This window comes from Lichenostomus cassidix, chromosome 6 (assembly GCF_008360975.1).
Source record: "Lichenostomus cassidix isolate B80296 chromosome 6, HeHo_3.0, whole genome shotgun sequence".
Taxonomy (NCBI): Eukaryota; Metazoa; Chordata; class Aves; order Passeriformes; family Meliphagidae; genus Lichenostomus; species Lichenostomus cassidix.
The window spans coordinates 8,857,973-8,868,930 of NC_139487.1; the positions used below are offsets into that span (position 1 = coordinate 8,857,973).

General features: G+C 39.6%; 1 protein-coding gene across 1 annotated transcript; it reads left to right on the forward strand.

The window, feature by feature from the left end:
- The first annotated feature begins 200 nt into the window (after positions 1-200).
- Positions 201-10,801, forward strand: ZDHHC6 (zDHHC palmitoyltransferase 6). Its single transcript, XM_085064847.1, has 10 exons — positions 201-449; positions 2,146-2,237; positions 3,830-3,989; positions 5,040-5,201; positions 5,777-5,830; positions 7,390-7,557; positions 7,844-7,885; positions 8,222-8,367; positions 8,456-8,499; positions 10,234-10,801. The coding sequence occupies exons 1-10, from the start codon at positions 201-203 to the stop codon at positions 10,335-10,337; spliced, it is 1,221 nt and encodes a 406-aa protein (XP_084920973.1). The 3' UTR covers positions 10,338-10,801.
- The last annotated feature ends 157 nt before the right edge of the window (positions 10,802-10,958 follow it).

Here is a 10,958-nt window from a genome sequence, read left to right on the forward strand (position 1 = left end):
ACGGTGGGCGGGCGGTGGCAGCGCAAGGCTCGCTCCCGCCCCCGCTCCTCCCTTCCCTGCCCTTCCCTGCCCTCCCACTGCCTTCCCTCCCTCCTCTGCCCGCTCCCTTCCCTCTTCCCTTCCCGCCCTCTCGCTCGGCAGCCGGCGGGAGCCATGCACGGCGGCGGCGGGGCGGCGGCGCTCGGGCGGCGGTAGCGGCGATGGTGGGGCCGGGCGCGCTGCAGCGGGCGCGCCGCCTGTGCCACTGGGGCCCGGCGGTGGCTCTGGCCGTGGTGGCCGTGTGCTCCGCCACCGCCATGGCCGACGCCGCGCTCTGGTACTGGCCCCTGGACACGGCCGGGGGGAGCGTCAACTTCGTGATGCTGCTCAACTGGACCGTCATGATCCTCTACAACTACTTCAGCGCCATGTTTGTCGGCCCCGGGTACGTCCCGCTGGGGTGGACGCCGGTAAGCGCTGCCTTGCGACCGCCTCGCCCCGGGGCCGCGGGGGGACAGCGGGCAGCCTGGGCCGGGCCGCCGCCCTTGCGGGCACGACAGGGGAAATCGCGTGCCTCTTAATGCCACCGCTTCTCCTCTGTCCCCCGGGAACGCTCCAGGCTCTCGGGCCACTCGTTCCTCTTTATCTTGCTCCGAAATCTTCCCTTTGCCTCTCCCCGCTTTGCTGCTGCCGCTTCCGGAGTTTCCAGTATGCACCAGCTTGTTCCCGATACCGAAATCGGAGAGGTAGAAACTTTCTAACGCAGTTTTGAGTATTAGAAAGCAGCACGTTGGACACTTGAAATAGCTTTCCTCTAATGGAGTGTGCCGAGCGTTGAGTAAACAGGGTTTTTATCGTACACACTGATTACACATACATTAACTATCCCCGCTTACTTGATGTATATGTAATACTTTACATAGTCACACTTTTTATCGGAAGGCTGTATGTGGTATTTTGGGGTCTTTGCTGGTCTTCAGTGGCCAATGTTGTAATATTTTAGATGGCCGTTCCCTGACCCCAGCTCTTGAGTAAGCCAAACACTGTTGATTTCCATGACTCCTGCTTTGTCAGCCTTGCAGAGCTGTGCTGGCATCCTGCTTGCCTGAGTTACATCCTTTATCTGCTTCTCCAAGGCTCTGTTGTTCTGTTCTGCTGCCCTACTCCATCCCCTCCCTGTGCTGTTAGGGGTCAGGAAATGCTGTTTGGCTGGCAGCAGTCTCTCTGTTTTATGGGGGCTGCTCAGAGCAAAGCAGCAGGAACCAAGCACCATGTTCCTGCAGACACCTCTCTAGGAGATTTTGCTGCTAGCAGTAACAACTAGAAGAGATTAATTTAGAAAATTTCTTTCTTCTTTTTTGTGCAACCCAGAAAATGATACGTTTACCTTATGCTTAACACTGCACAAGGTAGAAATTTGCGTTTCCTGTGCTTCAGTAATTTCTTGGGAGAATTGCAGTCAAGAGTTTCAGAGGTTCAGTATCTCCAGGCAGCTGCCCGGTGGTTGTGTTTCAGTGGCGTGATACAAAGTTTAATACTGGTCACCTTTCTAATTGTGGAATATTACTCAGGACAGAGTCTAGACAGAAGAGGATCCTTGTAATCATCTTAGAAGGACAACTGGGTACTCTGCTTCACAAGCAGAAGATTTTGGCCACTATTACAACTGGCTGCCTACAGGTGTCTGTGTCTCTCATCTTGCTGTGTTTGGGGTGTCTGTGTGCAAGAGAGGTTGTAAGAGTTTAACATAAGAGTTTACCAGTGCTGTATGCTAGTAGTAAGCCTAGAGTAGTTCATGGTGTAAAATGGAGAGGAAATGCGCTCAGGATTTTTTTTAACTGTTGTAAAGCCCACATGCTGATTTTTACTCTCAGAACTTCACTGTGAAACCTTGCTTATACAGTCACTCTTCCTGACTGAAGAACTGTTTGTTTCTTTTAGCAAGCAGCATTTGCAACAGTAGGAGATGGCTGGGTTGATAGCCAAGAGATTAACTAAGAGATTATTTTTTTGTTTTTTCCTCTCTGTAACGCCTACCATTAAATAGGGTTGGACTGTGAAACACACCCTGTCAGAAGAAATCAAAGGTGTTTAGGTTAGGAAAATGCCAAGATAAGCACTGTGGAGTTATGTATACATCTAACACTCCTATTCTTCTGTTTAAAGGAAAAATCTCAGGATTGCATGTATCTCCAATACTGTAAAGTGTGTCAGTCTTACAAGGCACCTCGTTCACACCACTGTCGAAAGTGTAACAGGTACTGTTTCGCTTTGAACTTGTTTAAAGTCCATATTAGAGCAACTTCAAATCTGATGATGGGCAATTACCATAACTGGTTCTTCCAGGACTTGTATTGTGCTTTTTTAAAAAATCTTCTATATGAGCACTATATCTCTTTCAAGTGTTTTCACTTTTCAGTTTTACAATTTCCATACAGTTTTGCTGTGTTTTAGTATAATAAATGACTGTCTTTAACATTTTCTTTATAGTTTGAAATCAGTTTCTTTTAAGAACTTCTTGATGGTACTAACATAACAATGCAGTCCTGCTTCAGGGATGTGACTCTGTGTAAATACCTAAAACCCTTTCTTGTTAAACTCTGATTCCAAACATTGACCTGCTTAGAGAGTAGAAATGTCTGTTCTGTCATCTTCCCAAATGGGAGTTAAATGTTGATTTGAGTGGAAATTTTGGATTGTTTTATACTTTTCACGAAAGGGCTTTTTTGAGGGGAGTTGGCATGTTAAGTGAAGCAGTAAGGCTTTTGGGTCAGCTTAAGAAGTTTGTTGTTATCTTCCAACACACTTGTTCTCATACAAAGGATACTTTATTATAGATAGCTGTCGCTGGAATGTAGTGCATCTTGAAAAAAATCAAGGCACTTCAGCTCTCTGCAGTCCAGGCAGGTTGTCCTCTGAAGGACTCTGAAGAGAATGTGGTGAAAGGATATTGCAGCTCACATTTGTTATTTCTAAAAACCCAAGATCTGTGGTCAGTGGGGTTTTTTTAGGAAATAGAAAGTGAAACTCCAGAGCAGTGCTGTAATTTGGCTACACCATCCCCAGATTTAAAATTAGCAACTGTTTTCCTTCAGTGACAATCTTTACACTGAGGACTGATCACTTAGGTGGTCACTTAGACTTTTGCACCTGCAAAGGTAATTTGGGATGAGAACAAGTCCTTAATCAGGTGGGGGTTTTTTGCATGTGTAAGATGCACCAAAATAACTGGCTTTCTATTGGAGACACTTCACAGACACTCTGTGAAGAGTGTCTCTAGGGTGTTTACACTTCTTAAATGTGTTTTGGAAAGGATTTTCAGTGGTGTGATGTCAATACATAGCAGCTGAGAAAGCTTTCAGAGCATTTACCTTTGAAAAGAAAGAATATTTAAAGATACACAGACAGAAGTGTGATAGTGCCTCTTTCTACAAGTAGTTCGCAGGGAATTTGATAGTTCTTTTATTTTCCTGTATTCCTATTTTTAAAAATGGGCATTAATAGTAGTGCTTAATTATTGTGATTATAGTTCTTACAGGTCCCATTCTATGGCTCTGTCTCCAGGCTCTGTACTGTGGTGTTTGTTAGCAACTAGTAGGTTTAAGTAAATAGGACAGATAACTAGAGAGGGTATGACCTGGAACTACTTTTTATTTGCTTTTTTTCATTCTACAACATCGAAATATAATTCTGAGTAGCAACTAAGAAGAAACAACTGTGTTGATCTATCAGAAGTTGGTGGTTTTAAATGAGTGAATGGAGGTTGAGAAGTAGAAAGTCAGTCATCCTTTGAGTTGTTTGAGAAACATCATATGTGTCCCTTATATTAATCTATGTTTATTATTCACAGATGTGTCATGAAGATGGATCACCACTGTCCTTGGATCAACAATTGTTGTGGATACCAGAATCATGCATCTTTCACTCTGTTTCTCCTCTTAGCTCCCCTGGGATGCATTCACGCTTCTTTCATATTTATTATGACAATGTACACTCAGCTTTACAACAGAGTAAGAAAACATAACTAAATGCTTAAAACAGTATTGAAGTCAGGTACATAATTAATCTCTGGAACTATGAGAGAATTTGGTTTTCTGAGAAGTATGTGGATTTCCTTATTACTCTTTCCACATGCAGTCCTAGTTCTGCTCTATGAAGTATGTATGTTAATGGTGGTGGATTTTGAGAAAGTTGTTTCTATTTTCATTCTTTTTTTTTTTCTTTTTCTGTTTTTCCCTGTTGCTTCTCATAATCACAGGAAGTTCCCTGGTTTTGTGTTAAATAGTATTTTATGTAGAGAGGGGCTGTTTTGGCTGGCACAGAAACCAGTTGCTATTTATTCCCAACACACAAGTTATATGCTCTTTATTTTCTTTTATTGGCCACTTTTTTTGGATTGTGTCAATTTCTTCAAGGAAAAAGTACATTATTTTTGGAACTAAAAATAAACATGTTAGCTTTGGTTTTTTTTAACTGGAAAACTAACTGTAGCAACAATGACCAAATCTTGTTCTGGAATACAGCTCTTATCTCAGATCTGTTGTTAAAATTACAAGCTTTGATTTCAGCCTTTGTGGTTGCAATGAAGAGCTTGATAACATCAGCTGAGTGTAACAGATGAAGTTGGATTTGTAGCAGCTGAGTTGTGTTTGCAGAGTGATAATGTTGAGAACTGCTGTCTGCAGAGCTTTCAGAGAAAAACCTGCAGCATTTCCATGGAAAATGGGGACTGTTCTATGCAAATATTGTTCATCTGACACTGAAAAATGTGTTTTTGTTAACATACCAGACTCCAGATTAATTTGCTGATGTTTGGGCCTCTGGAGCTTGCAAGGTGGTGATTGTGGTTTCACTTTCCATCTAGCAACAAAAAAATTTCTGAAGACAAAAGAAAAGTCTTCTGATTTTTTTTTTTTTTTTTTTTTTTTAGTTACTCTACTTGCATTAGAAACCTGCCAGATGTTGGACACTTACCTTCAGAGCCAGATTTCTTACAAATAACTTGCTTTGTTTCAGCAGTTGGAATGTTCTAGAGCTGAATGATATTTTTCCCTTTGCAGATATCTTTTGGGTGGAGTTCTGTGAAGATAGACATGAGTGCAGCCAAAAGAGACCCTCGTCCCATTATTCCCTTTGGACTGTCTGCATTTGCTGCATCTTTATTTGCCTTAGGACTGGCATTAGGAACAACTATTGCTGTTGGTATGCTGTTTATTATCCAGGTAAGTCTGTGGCTCTGTTACAAAGCTGTAAGTTTTGTGTGTGTGTGGAGCAGAAACAGAATTCAGGACTGAGATAAGAGCAGTGTTCAGAGCTTATGTTGCTGTATTACTTTTCCAGCAATTGATGTAGCTTTTTCCCAGCTTTTCTAATGTTACCACAATTTTGTTTTTCATTTTTTTCATGGGAGAACTTGGACCTGAAAATCTAATGAGCTAAGAAAACATGAGGTGTATTTTATAAACTCCTGGAAAAAGGCAAAATACTTAGCCTGTCCCTGAAAATAGGTATAAATATGCCTGATATATTTCTTAAAATGTTGGAGATCTTTGGAAGGAAATAAAAGGACATATTTTAAGCACGAAGTACAATACTTGATGCTGTCTTACGGATATAATTGTAGAGCATGTATCTCTGCTGAGGGTAAACGTTTAACATTTTATACGTTTCAGTTAAGTCTATAAAAGTTGCTTTGTTCTTTAAAACGAATTTAGTTTGTTAAATGAAGCTTTCTTTGCATAACTGATGTATTCCTGCAGAAAAAAAATGCTAATTTCACCTAACACTTTTATTTCAGATGAAAGTAATTTTGACAAATAAAACTTCAATCGAGTCCTGGATTGAAGAAAAGGTAAGTTTTTATTACAGTGTTCTTGTAGTGTTACAAAGTTTATATTCCATATTTATAACTTTTTTTGGTTCGCCTCTGGATGTAAACCAAAGATGTTATTTCAATTCACCACTGACTTAACACCTACAACAAGGTTTGCTCTTAGTGTCTCTGAAATTGACTGAAAGAGATGGGAAATTATGTAAATGTATAGTGGGGGTTTTTTTTTTGTTTGGTTGGTTGGTTTTTGTTTGGTTTTGATTTTTTTCTGTTTTGGGGGAGTTTGAACATAGAAGAATGTTTGCTTTGAAGAAATTTTGCTTATCTACTTGAAATATGTGGATATTTTCATCTGAAACTTGACCTTTGTCATTACACCTGTACCTTTAATTGTCCACCTCACTGACCCATTCAAAGTGGTGTCTTTTGTCTCATGGTTTTCCCCATTTCTTGCTGTGGATTGTAAGGGAGGTTTTTCCTTGATTTTGGAAGATTTTCCTTGATTGGGAGGATTTTCCTTGATTTTGAAGAAGTACTAGAAAATACCTAGTCTTCTCTTCTTTACATATCTCTTGGATTTCCTTATCTTTATAGAAGTTTTCACAAAGATTTTTCAGGAGAAATAAAGTCAAGCAGCAGAAGCTAAGTTTAGAGAACGCAAAACTGACTTAATGATTAGAAATTAGTTTAGTGCTAACTGGTTTTTTTTGTGTAAGTCCACAAATATTTGATTAATATTTGATTAATGTCTTCTTGTCTTCTATTTTATGTGCCAAAATTAGCATGAGAATCTGGACTGTGTATAAGTACTTAAAGTATTATAATGTCAACTCTTTGCACAGAATATGGTTGGATCCAAGTCCTGTTAGACCTTTGAATAATGGGATAGTGGAACATAAATGAAAGAAACCCCTGTTTTCAGTGTATTGTAGAATTTGGAATAATATGTTAAAATTTTTACTGTAAAACAGAGGCTGCTAATATGTCCCTTCTGAAAACTGAGCATGGACTGTAATACATAAATATTTAATAAAATGGCATTATTGCAGCAGAGAACACTGCTCTGTGGCTGCTCCACTAGATGTCATCAGAACTGTGAGAATGTAAAGCTCATGACTATGGAATGTGGGCGATTCAGATCATGCCTGTGTGAGCATTCTTAGAGGAGGAATTGGCACTACCAATGTTGAGTCATGCTCATGATCATTAATCAGAGCGTTCTGAGCTGTGGAGGCTTTTGTATGTAACTGAGAAATAGTCAGGCACTGGTCCTAGAAAAAAAAGCCATAAAATAAGGTCAGAGCATGGAGTGGATGATCAGTGTAGTCAGTGGACTCTGTTGTTAAAGAGTAGATGGGACATCCAAACCAGACATACTCCTGAATGATAAGTGTTTTTTAAAGCCTGGGTTGGTATAGCAGGAATTCACTGCTCCTGCCTGAAAATATTTGCCTTTATGTCCCATGGATTCATACAGGGCTTATGACCTGGCCTTAATACTTGCTGCTTGACTGCAGTTTGCAGAGTGTTTTTATGTACATTGCATATATGTATACATGCATTTCCTAATTATTTTCTAGGCCAAAGACAGAATCCAGTACTACCAAACGGGTGAGACCTTTATTTTTCCCTATGATATGGGAAGTAAATGGAAGAACTTCAGGCAAGTGTTTACATGGTCTGGGATTCCTGAGGGAGATGGCCTGGACTGGCCAGTTAGAGATGGATGTCACCAATACAGTTTGACGGTAACTGGGCTTCAATGGTACCTTAAGTTGATTCTCCTCACTGTCCAGCTGTCTGCTCTCCTTTCCAGTAATAGACCAACTTTTTAAATAACTACCATAGTCTGGCTTCAAATACATGTAAAGGAGTTCTGTTAAATGTTCTCCCATTTTTGATACACTAAAAAGTTATGCTTTTGTGAGTGCTTTGAACTGCTAGTGATATTTCCTGTGTTTGTTGAGTGGTTTCAATGCTTGGCTTCATTTTGTGTTGAATGCTGCCTAACTTTCTATTTATAATCATTTATAGATAGAGCAACTAAAACAGAAAGCAGACAAGCGAGTGAGAAGTGTAAGTATTTGTGAAGTTTGGTCTGAAATTACTTTGAAATACCAGTTTAAATAAATGTCATTAAACCACACAAACAGTGTATAGCAATCTCTGCTTAATTAAGTTTGGCATTTAGCCTTTGCATTTGCTTCTTAGTTTCCAGATGGGAAGAAACATGAAAATAAAGATTGTGCTTCATTGTTAAGCAGTTAATTTAGAGTTTAGAGTCCCTTAGACAGCCATTGTCATTATGCTCAAATCTGTGGTATGCTTGAATTCATTTTGTTGGCATGAATCTACCATCAAGGCCATAACTCCTTCAAATAACAAATTGCTGTGTTCTGTTCCAATCTGTAGGTGAGGTATCGAGCCATAGAAGATTACAGTGGTGTCTGCTGCCCTGTGACTAAAGGTGTTAAAACATTCTTCACAACACCGTGCACTGAAGAGCCTAGAATTGCACTGAGTAAAGGAGATCTGATTTTAGCCACCAGAGGCTTAAAGTTAGTGGCTCCACACCTTTATTTTTGGTTAAAAGAAATACTGAGATGAGTTCTTGCATCTAATTACCTGTTATGTTTCCTTTCCCAGACACTGGATGTATGGTGAGAAGATTCTCATCTCAGCTGCAGATGGTATGAAGCAGTTATGTTCATTTTCTCTGTTGAAAATTGCAAATCAGTTTTATAGCTGTCTAGAAATGAGGCCAGTATTATATGTTCACTTCTTAAAGTGTAGAATGATGACCTTACTGGCATTAGCTTCTCTCCACTCTCCACAGTTTTTATTCTTTACATGTAATAGACTTCCCAGTTTTGATAAACATTGACTGTCAGACTGACAGAACTCATCTAGTAGTTTATTTATAGTTGACTGGGAAAGGGAACACTTCATATTCTAAGAAAAATTAGACTTCTAGATGCTGAAGGGGTTAAGGATTATTCAGTTTTTTTATATTTAAATGGTGGTCTGTCTTAAACATATCCAGGCTTCCTACCTACACACCCTATGTAAGTATAGGGATTAATCTTTGTGTATCTTAAAAACTAGGAGTTATGTCTTTGATATGGAATAATTTCCAGAGACTTTAATATGCATTTATAAAACTACCTGTGGGTGTTGAAGATGTTAAAGATTCCTGGTGATCTGCAGAGGGTCAGCATCAGAGCTATCTGCAGTGAAGCTTTTACATTTTTCACTTCAGACCTCTTGCTTTGGACTGAACTAAAATTTTACCTGCCTGAGGGTGTGTTGAATTCTGTTGTCTCTTCCAAACAACTGTTAATTCATTGCATGTACATTTCATATTTGCACAAGTGAGGCTGCCAGCAGTCACTGCACTGAAAGGGTCCATGCTTTTCATGAAACCTTCATGGGCTGGAAGTGCCCTGGCAGCTCACTCCAATAAACTCCTTCAGACATCAAACCTAAATGAACATAGCAATAGTTTGTGTTGTATTGCTTATTGTGGAGATTATCAGGACATATCTGCTCTATTGAATGTTGGTTTTTAAATCAGGTAGAATGCGGTCTGGGTGGGGAGCTGGGTGAGTTCTGAGAGGCTGCATCAGACTAGACCTCAAAAAGAGGATGAAACTTGTTAGGAATGTGTAGCAAAATGCTATAAATAAGCAGGAATAAAAAGTTGCACCACAGCAAGAGGGCAACATGAATGATTAAGTAGCAGTTCTTCTGCAGACAAGAGACTCAATCATAATCTTAAGATGAGTCAAGACTACCAGGAAAGAAAAAAGCATACAGCTTCCCAGATGCATGAAGTAAACCTTCCATTCTGCCCAGCACTGGCAGAGACTGCTGAAATGCTCCTACAAGTAAAAGCAGTTACTGCATCTCAAGAAAGGAAGTTCAGCTGTAAAGGGGTGAGAGGAAAACAGCGAGAATAATTAGAATAATAGAATATTTGAATTATAAGGAAAAGCTGAAAGAATTGGGATGGTTTACCTTGAGAAGAGTAGGAAATGGGAGACAGACAGGGTATGTACAAATAGTCATGAGCTGTGTGAAAGTCTGGTAGACACAAAGTTTGTTATCTGCTTCCTGTGTCCCTGGTGTGTAGAAAAAGGAGTTGTAAAACTGATTTATAGACAGAGGGATTCAGATACGGTATGAGGAGGAATTTTCTCAAGGAAGGTAGAGCACTGGAAATCTTTGAAGATCTCTGAAAACATTTTAGGCAGTTTGAGAAAATCCATGCATCCCTAGGCAGTGATGTTAGAAATTACTTAGATGTTCTGTCTTGTAGAAGAAAATAACTTAGGCATGTGCTTGATGTCTCTTCCAGTCCTGTGTTTTTGCTCAGTAGTGGATCATGTTTTGTTCTAAGTTAATGCAATTTTTCATGTCTTAAGGTGGAACAAGAGAACGAGGCTGGTTCCCTAGGAATTGTGTGGAAAAATGCCAGTATGACTCTGAAACAGATCAACCAGTGGATGGAGAGAAGAAAAGCAAATAGCCTTCTAATTTTTTTAAATATAAAATGGAATTTTTACTTCAGACCACAATCCTTTACTTGAAATTTTCTCTGTATTACTTTAGACTTATGCAATGAATATGTTAGGACGAGGTTTTCTTTTCCTCACAGCTGAAAGGGTTGGATATGCCTGTGCCATGGTTTGCATACTTTTTAAACAATAAATAATTGAAGAAGCCATTCAGTGGATTGCCTTCAAGATGCGTCTTTTTCATCACAAGTCACATTTTTTTTTCTGTTTAAATTGCATTCTGAGCATTCAGATTTTAGGTTTTTTTCCCTCAGCCACATCTGATTATGTGTGCTGCTTATCTTTTGTATTTCTCTGAAGCTGCCCCTGAAAATCTTAAAATAAACATCTGATTCAAATTCCAGATAAAATTTCTTACCTGTGACTTTTAATGATGTGAATTGTCCACCTCAAATAAATGATACCTTCATATTCACTTGTGGGCTCAATTGTTCTTAGACCTAGAAGAACTAGTTTATAGGCAGGGGTGTGTGAACTGACTGGGAAGTAAAGATTTAACCTTGTAAGTTTTTTTTCAAGGTTAAAGAGACTTCATCTGTTGAAATGGGAATATTCTGTGCTTTTCATGGCAA